At 42.9% G+C, this 11117-nt stretch overlaps 1 protein-coding gene across 1 annotated transcript in view; it reads left to right on the top strand.

Moving 5' to 3' along the window:
- Positions 1 to 11117, top strand: part of C2H1orf87 (chromosome 2 C1orf87 homolog) — a 41419-nt gene that overhangs the window by 21698 nt on the left and 8604 nt on the right. The window contains exon 7 of the mRNA XM_060233330.1: positions 316 to 413. Within this exon, the coding sequence (XP_060089313.1) occupies positions 316 to 413 (98 nt within the window). The remainder of the gene's footprint in view (positions 1 to 315; positions 414 to 11117) is intronic.

Below are 11117 nucleotides of genomic sequence, written 5' to 3'. Positions count from 1 at the left end.
AGCATTCCTGAATGGCAACATATTATAGTTAATTGGAAAATGTCTAAATGGCCAGAGTTTGGGACTTGGGTGCTCAGCATTTCAGAAACATGCCCACTGACATTAATACTGGTCAATCTGATGAGTGCTTCTCTAACTCATAATAAATCTTACTTCTCTTGAACTGCTTTCTTTTTTTCTTTTCCTTCTCTCTTTTGCTTTTGTATTGATTCTAGATAGTTATTATTTTAAATTATAAAGTACTTTTATTGCTTTAGCAGAAATTTAATAATAATTAATAAAAACATGCAGCAGCCAATTTTATTTCATTTGCAGACAGAGCTGATTTGCAAAAAACATGGACTAACTCTTCCTCCTGGCATTCTGGAACCTTTGGTCAGAACCTATGACATTGGTAGAAGGGGCAGAATACGGTGAGTTTTAATAGAATGGAAAAGGTTGCCTATGATAGTAGCATCCTGTAAAGGGCCAACTCATACTGTAATATTGTATGTAAGGACATGCTCCTGCCTGAAGAATAGAGAACAGCTGGGTGATTCTGTTCCCAAATCACCCTTGCTTTCCTTTACCATTAAAAAGAAAATAAAAGCCCTGCTAGATCAGACCAGTAGTCCATCTACTCCAGCATCCTGTTTCACAGTGGTCAACCAGTTACTCTAGGGGGTCAACAGCAGGGCATAGAGGTTGAGGCTTTCCCTGATGTTGCTTCCTGACACTGATAGTCAGAGGTCTACTGCATCTGAATGTGAAAAAGTTTTCTTTAGTCATTATGCCTACTAGCCACTGAGTGCCCTATCCTCCATTAATGTGTCTAATACCCTTTTAAAGCTGTCTATGCTTGTGGCCATTGCTACATCCTCTGACAGCTAATTCAATATTTTAATGATTTGCTGAGTAAAGAAGTATTTATTTTTGTCTGTCCTAAATCTACTGGCTATCACCATCATTGGATGCACTTGAGTCCTAATATTTTGTGAGAGGGAGAAGAAGTTTTCTGTGTCCACATTCTTTATCCCATACATCTATAGACATAAAACTGGTTTCATGTTGGGAAATCCCAGCTCCCTCATTTGTTGGGACTGGATGAGGCTGCATTGCATCAGCAATTGGATAATGAAGCCTCCATCACCAGATTGGCTTTCCCATTGACTCTACTCAGAGTCACCCGCCCACTGTAGACTGTGAGATGCTCCCTCAACTGCCAAAGCAAAGTTGTCTCAGACAAAGATACATCTCTGCTGCTTCTCCAGTATCTTCTGCAACCTTTGGCTTTCCTATTGGCTCTACTCAGTGTCACCTGCCCACTATAGATTGAAAAACGCTCCCCTAGTCACCAAAATGAACATGTCACAGATGGAGACACATCTCCACTGCTTCTCCACCATTTCCTGCAACCATCAGTGGCAAAAATTTGGCCACTTCCACTTCACAGCAAAAAAGGCACAAAGCTACTCTAAAGTTCATGTTTGGGGCCTTTAGCTCCTGCAGCCGAACTTTGACATGGCTGACAGCAACGGCTCTCTGCCCCAAGCTTACCCAAGGCCTGGCCCCGCTGAGTGTTTCCTGCCCCCTGGAAAGTGCTAGCCAGAGTCTGTTGCTAGGCAACCCAGGCTACTTTTCTCTGTAAAGGGAGAGGCCTCAGGTGAATAGAATGGCATACAGTCCACCCTCCAAAAGCAGTGCTTTTCTCCAGGATGGGGAGAGAGATATGTTGTCTGTAGTTCAAGGAACCTCAGGGTGCCTTGATGCTACCAGCAATTTCCTCCCCAGGAACCACTATTGCCAATTTCCAGGTGAGAAAATACAATAGAGAGAATCACGGAGTAGAATGAGAACCCAAAGAAAAAACCGTGACAAAATAACGAATATAATCATAAATTCACTTATAATTATTAATGTATGAAACTTCAAAGCATTTGATTGTCATGATCCATTCCAATGATTAGTATTTTAAGGTAAGTACATATAATTCATTTACAAAATGCATCTAAGCACAATTACATCAGAACAAATAGTTTAAAGTGCTTAGTGCTACAAAGTGCTTTTAAGTCAAAGCGCCTGTGCAGATTTTTCTTCCAAAAGGAATATATCCGAAGATTCCCCGATGTCCCCCTGATGGAGCCTGGAGCTGACAGGACACTTGTTGCACCGTTTCCACTGTCTTTATCAAAGAGGGATATCCAACAAGTTGTATTTCACAATGGCTACATAAAGCAAATATATACATCTTCAATAACATTGCTTATCTCAATACAAAATTAATATTAGCAATAATTACAAACAACTCACCACTCAAGGGCAAAGACTGAAGCCAATTCAAGCACGCAGTATCATTCCCAAGGTGTATTACTGCAAAAAAGAGTGTGGAGCAACAAGCATCTGAAAAAAGGCACAAAGATCAATGTTTACAAAGCGGTTGTGATGACAACCCTCATCTACAGCTCCGAATCGTGGGTTTTATAACGTCATCACCTGCGACTCCTTGAGCGCTTTCATCAGCGCTGCCTTCGCACCATCCTCAACATCCACTGGAGTGACTTTGTGACCAACACTGAAGTCCTCAAGAGGGCGGAGGTTACAAGCATCGAAGCACTGCTGTTGAAGATGCAGCTGCGCTGGGCAGGGCATATTTCTAGGATGGAAAACCACCGCCTTCCCAAGATTGCTCTGTATGGCGAACTTTCCACCGGCCATCGAAATAGAGGGGCACCAAAGAAGAGGTACAAGGACTCCTTGAAGAAATCCCTTGGCACCTGTCGCATCAACCATCACCAGTGGTCTGACCTAGCCTCAGATCGCAAAGCATGGAGGCATACCATCCACCAGGCTGTCTCTTCCTTTGAGAATGCACGAATAGCTGGTCTTGAGGACAAAAGGAGATTGAGGAAGAATCGCACTGCTACAGCACCAACCCCAAATCAGACTTTTCCCTGCAGCCACTGTGGCCGGATCTGCCTGTCCCGCATTGGTCTTGTCAGCCACCAGCGAGCCTGCAGCAGACGTGGACTACTGCACCTTTCTTAAATCTTCGTTCGCGAAGTCAAGCCGAGAAAAAGAGAACATCAAACCACAATATTTAAAGGTACATTTACCAACAGGTTTTCACTGGCCCCTAAAGGGTTAAATAATTGCATAGATTTTTCATGCTATTTATAAATGATGTTCATAATTTTTGTAGTAAATAATTTTTTTAGTAAGTGTTTGCGTTGTTTTCCTGGCTTGTCAAATCGCATACAGACGTGTTGAAAATCTTTGATAAAGACAGTGGAAATCGTACGACAAGCATCCTGCCGGCTTCAGGCTCCGTCAGAGGGACGTCGGGGAATCTTTGGATATATTCCTTTTGAAAGAAAAATCTGCACAGGCACTTTGACTTACAAGCACTTTGTAGCACTAAGCACTTTAAACCATTTGTTCTGATGTAATTGTGCTTAGATGCGTTTTGTAAATGAAGTATATGTACTTACCTTAAAATACTAATCGCTGGAATGGATCATGACAATCAAATACTTTGAAGTTTCATATATTAATAATTATAAGTGAATTTATGATTATATTCGTTTTTTTCTTTGGGTTCTCAATCTTCAGGTGAGGGCTGGAGATCACTCAGAAGTACTCTCCAGATGACAGACTATCAGCTCCCCTGGAGGTGGGGGACAGAGTGAATGTCTTCACTTGGGTGAGTGGAAAGACAGCAAGGCTGAGGGGCATTAACCCAGAGGCCTTTAGTAGTTGTTGAGGAATTCCTAAGGTGTTGCTACAGGTCTCTGAGGGAGAGGCCTTTCCTCCTGTTGAAAACCTGTTGCCAATCTCCAGGTGAGGGCTGGAGATCACTCAGAATTGCAAGATCACTCAGAATTGATCTCTTCCATCTGTTCTCCAGATGGAAGAGACCAGCTCCCCTTGAGGTTTTGGGGGGAGGGGAGTGAATGCTTTCACTTGGGTGGGTGGGAAGACAGCAAGGGTGGGGAGGCACTAACTCAGAGGCCTTTAGTGATACATTTCCAGGTTGGTCAGAAATTCCTGAAGATTCTGGAGTTTTTGGAAGGCATACAATTTAGGGCTTCAGAATGGGGTCTGTCAGATACAAGTTCTTGCTATGGAAGCTGACTGGATGACTTCAGACCAGTCACGGGCTTCCAGCCTAACCTGCCTCACAGGGTTGTTGTCCAGATCAAAGGGGGAGAGGACAATGATGTAAGCTACTTTGGCCCCTTACACACACACACACTGTGAAGAAAGACTGTTCTTTTCCTATGTAGAAATCTGAAGTCAGAGGGGCAGGTAAAGGGATGGCTCCACCTGGGGTTGGCTATCCTACGCCTGGCTGCTTGTTACTGTTCAGCAGCAGCCCCCCATGACAGCCACTGTGGCATGGGAGTTAAGGCTTCAGAGTGGGATCTGCCATACCCAGCTTTTTGCTATGGAAGCTGACAGGGTGATTTTGCACAAGTCACAGACTCCCAGCCTAACCTGTCTCACAAGGTTGTTGTTCAGAGCACATGGGGGGAAAAGAAAATGATGTAAATTGCTTTGGTGCCCACCCCCCGCATTGTGAAGAAAGACTGTCATTTTCCTATGTAGAGACTGAAGGGAGGAGGAAGGCAATGGAAACCTGAAGTCAGAGAGGCAGATAAAGGGAAGAAGATAGGGTTGGCAACTCCAGGTTAGAAAATTCCTGGAGATTTAAGGGGTGGGGTGTGAAGAGGGTGGGGTTTGAGGGGGTGGGACCTCAGACAAGTACAATGCCATCTCCTCCTGGGGAACTACTGCTGCCAATCTGCAGGTGAGACTAGGAGGTAACCGTGCTAACGAACCACAAAAATAAAGCTGCTTAAATGCACTTCTAAGTAGGCATTTATATCATAGAGTCAAGCAATTGCTGATACTTCTTTATGAACATACATTAGATAACCAGAATGATGTACAAATCAATTTATATATACCAACTCATAATCAAAAAAGCATGGTCCACTGACTAACACAGACCAAAAAGTCCACATTTTGCCAAGGAGCCAAAGTTCATAACTCCAGAATGAATAGAATTGTGACACGATTCCAGTAAAGTCATGTTTCGATGGCAACTCTTCTTCTGACAAAAATTATTCTTTCTGGAACCACAACTCAATACATTCAAAATGCATGTCAGTATCCAAGGTAGCAGTTCTCTTAAGTGGCCATGGCCGCAAATAGTAATTCCAACCTGGAACCAGTGCTCAGAAACTAGACGCCAAGTTGCTGGTCAATTATTTACAAACGGCACTGTCAGAGAACACTCCCAAGTTCTATTATGCTCCTACCAATACTATCCTCTGCCTTTGCACTATCATTCCTTTGGATTGACATGCCCTGAACCAGAGGGTCCCCAACTCCTGTTGGCTATTACAAATAACTTATATGAAATGGGCTGTTGTAAGCAGTTGCAGGGGCAGATTGCTCTGATGTGATACTGGAACAATTGGTCTGAAAGAAGCTATCTCAGTAAAATGGGTCGGATTGTAGTGCTAGGCACAAAGGGATGAGTTGCTACATACAGAGGGAGGATGCTAGGTACAAAGGGAGGGTGGACTGTATGCCACATTGAAGTCCAGGTCATTTATATTACATATGGAAAGCTACTGCCTCTTTTCCAGGAGTTATAAGAAATTATGCTTTATTTGCATATGTTAGCAGGCACTGCATTCAAGAAGCACAAAGAAAAGCACATTTTGTCCTGCTTGTAATTCCCTTTGGGTACTGGCTTCAGTTTCCTGTGCTTCCTGGCAGCAAGTTTCCTATATGGTACTGGCAACATCCATCAAGAAAACATTTCATTCTGCTGCTTTGCCAGCCCAGTATTTGGAGGTCTGAGTCATATCTCTGACACATTCATTTTTAAACTGATGCCCATTATTGTCCATTTGCAAGGCTTTTATTTTTGCCTGCTTCTTAAGATGCATAAACTGAAATGTAAGAACTTGATCCTGTGAGGTACTAAGGTCTACACACATAAACACACACACACCCCTTGCTGTTCAGTAAGTCCTTCCTGTCTGTCTGGTAGCCTTCAGGTGTTGGTTCTGTAGTATAATGTTGTATACTCTTGGCAGTACTATGTGCACCTTGGAACAGGGTTGGCCTATATAATGACTTAATGTTATCCTTGTGTTTTTCCCAAGTTCTTAACCTGTATTTCAGGTATCTCCAGGGAATACTTTTTAAAATCCTGGCTGTTGCTGTACATTGATGTCAGATTAACTTTGTATTAAATGTTGTGAGGGGCACTTTCATAGACTTGTGAGGGCATCTCATTTTCTTCTCCCCTGCTATATCATCTTTCCTTTTCCTGCAAACCTCCATTGCCTTTTTCCTGCTTCCCTGTCTCCTTTTTATGCATAAGCCAATCTACCTTTATGTCTTCCCCATCATAATCTTTCCTTCTTCTCTCCCTCCCTGCTGGCAGCCTCTCCCTAGGAAAAATCTGGCCCCATTGCATGGCGTCAGCTTCCTGGTTGGGCTTAGCTACCTGATGCCACCCAGGCCAGGCCCAGTTGCATGGAACCGGTGAGGACTTGTGACAAGACATGTCACTTTCACCTGTACCCTCCTCTCCACACTATTTCCTCTTTTTTCCTTCCTGGCAGCCCCCATAAAATCGGTTTTCCCCCTTTCCTTCTCTCCTTCCCGCCTATCCACCCACCTAATATTTATCTGCCTCAAATACTCTGAAGTGATATGGTGTTATGTTGCCAATGTGATACCAACATGATGATCTAGGATTCAGTCAAAACTCTGTTTTTACCATGGAGGTTTATTAGAATCCTAAAGTGTTAGATCAAAGTCATGTTGGCCATGTGACATCATTTACAGGTATTTGCCAGAAGAAACGAGATGAGCCTTTCACATTTCCTTTCTGATCTGGATGTTATCCATCATTGGGCCAATTCCAAGTAAAGTGATACAGGGATTGGCATTTCAGACAGCAATTTTTCTTCCATTAAGGGGCCATGCCTGAAGTGCTATGGCCATTTCACACAGTGCCACTTCCTCCCCCCACCCCTGGCATTTCCTCCATGTGCACAATCTTCCTTTGCCTTAAAAAAGTTCTAATAAGAGCACTGAAATGCTAAACAAATAGATCAATTCAGTTCTATAGCTATGCCATAAACATCCCTGGCCTCTCAACCTCATTTACAATTCCCCCTCCCTTAGCCCCTGATTGCAGCACACATTTTCTTTCTCATTCATTAACTGGAACTAAGGGAAAGTCCCCAGCTATCAGGCAAACAGCAAATTCAGGACACAATTGTTTCCCCCACTCTTTCCCACTCTGACAGTGTTTCACTGGAGGGAGAAGAACAGGAGAGAGAAGACTAAGAAAGAGAGAAAAACAAAAAACTTGGGATAAAGAGGATTTTTTCCCTCTTTCCATCACTGAGCTGCAATCAGGAGCTCAGGAATGGGAATTATAAATGAAGCTGAGAGGCCAAGGTTGTTTATGGTGTTGCTATGACACTGAATTGCTCTATCTGTTTACTGTTTCAGTGCTCCCATTAGAACCTTTTTTAAAAAGCTGAGAAAGATCACATGCACAGGGAAAATGGACAGGCACAGGGAAGTGGGAAAGGGAGTGGAAGTGCTACAGGGCATTTCATAATGCATCCCATAGTGATTCAGAAATGGACTTAAAACTGGAAGAAAGCACTTTTCCTCAGCTATGGCTCAGGAACGCCTCCTGAAATGGACACAAGGAGGCTTGTCTGGAAAGGTAAATATATTCCATTAGAGACAGTTACTAAAATGGATTTGTCTGAAAGGACGTGGGGGGGGGGGGCGGAATGTTAGTAATCAGTTACTGAAACAGAATTGTTAGGCAGTCTGAAAAGGGTCTATGCTAACAGTGTGATGTCATTCCCCCAATCCTAGCCCCTTCCCTCACCTGCAAGTTGCCAGTGAATGGCTGGTAACACTACCCTCAATGTTCTTTTGCTTATTCTGCTTTCAAATTTCTCTGCAAACCTGAGGCTTTTCTTAGCTTTGTAGAAAGATCTATAGCCATGATCTCTGAATTTAAGTATTCACATATGGGGCCATGTTAAAAATTAGAGATATTGACAACTAGGGGACCCACATAGAGGGGCATCTCATTTTCTCCTTCATCACTATTTCTTCCCTCCCTTTAATTAAAGCCCCCATATTCCCTCCCCTTTCTTGCTTCCCATCAACTGATCAGTCTACCTTTATCTGCCCCAGTCTTCAGCTTTTCATCCTTCCTTCCTCTGGCAGCTTTCCTTGGGGAAACCATTTGCATGGTGCCAACTGTGCCAGGCTCAGTTGTGCAACTTGTGGGAAGCATCTTATTTTCCCCTTCCCCACTGTTTCTTCTTATCCATATCCTCACTTTTCCCTGCTTCCTTTTCTTCTTCCCAGCCATGAACCAATTCACCTTTTATCTCCCTCCCTCCATCTTCAGCTATATTTATCATTTAGTTACATCATTAAACTGTGCCTTTCTCTGCAATGGAGGCCCAAAGCAGCTTACATTATTGTCCTGTCCTCTATTGTACCTCACAACATTCCTCTGAAGTAGGTTAGGCTGAGAATTTGTGGCTAGTCCAAGGTTACCCAGTGAGCACCATGGCAGAGTGAGGATTCAAATGTGTGTCTCCCAAATTCTATTCTGAAACGCTAACCACTACACCACATTGGCTTTAGTGGGGTGACTGTTGTTGAACAGTAGCAAGCAGTCAGGTTTGAGTGCGATGTGCAAGTCATGTGGTAGTGAGTCAGTCATCTGGCAGTTCCTGGCATGCCTAGCCCACATGAATCCTCCCTCAAAGGCCAAAACAGCCCTGGGAAGGGCCCTTTCCTCTTTCCCCACCTTTTACTAAAAGAAACCAAAGCTTGAAAGCTGTTGTGATTGCCTAGCAATGGCCACTAAAGGCTTTCATTTCTTAAAACTATAAGCACTCCTATCCAGGACCGGATCTACAGGTTTTTTGAGGGGGCAAAATTAAAAAATGGTGCCCCCCTTATGGGCCATTCTATCTTATGGTCCCATAGAATACAATGGACTCCATACCCAATTTGGTGTGCCCCTCCTCCATCGACGCCCTCTGCCCCCCCCGATCCGGCCCTGCTCCTATAATTGGAGACTTTCAACTTCCCCATTTAAAAAAAAAATATTTCAGGGTTTTCTGCAACCCTGGGGCCTTTCTCAGGATTTTATTTATTTATTTTATTATATTTATACCCCACCCTCAGCGGTTTGTCACAAGATCTGTCTTGTCTGTTCATATTTCCAGGATCCATAGGTAAGTATCCACAAAAAAGGCCACATTGAGAATTAGATATATTGGTAGATCCAAGTGGGCAGCCGTGTTGGTCTGAAGCAGTTGAACAAAGCAGGAGTCAAGTTGAACCTGTTTGACCAAAGTCCCTGTTTGAGTGTATCAATACAGCTAAAAGAGAAATACATTGGATAGTTATGTTCTTGTCCACCTAATTTACTTTTTAACATGTAAACATAATTCTAGTTTGCCATAGGAAAAAGGAATACAACAAAATATAGTGAAAATGGGTAAAGCATTTAAGACCAACTGATTTTTATTTAGAATGTAAGCTTTCATGTGCTCTTAAGTACATTTCATCAGACGAGGAATCCAGCACAGTGAGCAAAGCCATACATAGCTGAGCAGAACCATACATAGCTGGTAGGCAGTGGCCCAGAATGCAACATGGTACAGATTTAAGAACCAATGATAGTGAAGTCAAATTATCTGGTAGGCAGTGGTTTAGAATGTAAAATGGTACAATGACAGAATAGTAAAATTAACAAATTGAGCAAACCTTTGATATGAGTAGCATGAGCATGCGAAAGCAACAAAATAGTAGTATGGGAATACTGTGGATGTTTAGCTATACTCACTGAGAGTGGGTTTAGCATCTGTAATGAGATAAAAACACAATATCCCTGTTCAGTCCTGGGGAGGTGTTTGTTCCAAGTTTCATAATAATTTGTAATTCAGCAATTTATGGCTGACTTGGAGCAGCACTTCCTAGACTCCCACCCACTCATACCTACCTTATATCTTTGTTACATTGATGACATCTTTATGGTTTGGACACATGGTAAAGAAGCCCCGGACGCATTCCATCAGGCTTTCAATGACTTTCACCCTACCATCAACCTGACAATGAACCAGTCTATGCAAGAAATACATTTTTCTGGACACCACTGTAAAACTAAACAATGGATGCATTGACACCACTTTATACCAGAAACCTACTGACCGACAAACATACCTGCATACCTCCAGCTACCACCCCAAACACACCAAACGATCCATTGTATACAGTCAGGCTCTACACTACAGCCGCATTTGCTCCAATCCTGCTGACAGAGATTCTCACCTGAGAGATCTATAACAAACCTTTTTGGAACTAAAGTACCTCCTGATGAAGTCAGGACACAGATCAACAAAGCCAGAATGATACCCAGAGAAAACCTGTTACAAGACAGACCCAAAAGAGAAAATAACAAAATACCACTAGTGGTCACACACAACTCTCAACTTAAAACAGTTCAATGTATCATCAACAACTTACAACTTCTTTTGGACAGTGACAGCTCTCTTTCAAAAGCACTGGAGGGTAAACCTTTTCTTGCACACAGACAGCCCTCCAACCTCAAACAACTCCTCACCCACAACAATACAGCATCTCATCTGAGCATGGACACCAGTACCAGAGCTTGCAATAAACCCAAGTGCCAACGTTGCTGCCACATACACCCAAACAACACAATCACTGGGCCTAACAACATTCACTATTCCATCTCAGGCTCATTCACTTGTTCATCTTCCAACATTATATATGCCATTAAATGGCAACAATGCCCTTCAGTTCTCTACATAGGGCAAACAGGACAAACTCTACGCGAAAGGATAAATGGACACAAATCTGACATTAGAAATCAGAACTGAGAAATCTGTGGGAGAACACTTTAACCTTCCAAAGCATTCAATCGGTGACCTCAAGGTAGCAGTTTTACTGCAACAGAACTTCAAGAACAGAATGGAGAGAGAAATTGCTGAATTACAAATTATTATGAAACCTGGAACAAACACCTCCCCAGG

This window comes from Heteronotia binoei, chromosome 2 (genome assembly GCF_032191835.1).
Source record: "Heteronotia binoei isolate CCM8104 ecotype False Entrance Well chromosome 2, APGP_CSIRO_Hbin_v1, whole genome shotgun sequence".
NCBI classification, from domain to species: Eukaryota; Metazoa; Chordata; class Lepidosauria; order Squamata; family Gekkonidae; genus Heteronotia; species Heteronotia binoei.
This window is presented reverse-complemented; position numbering and strand designations above follow the sequence as displayed.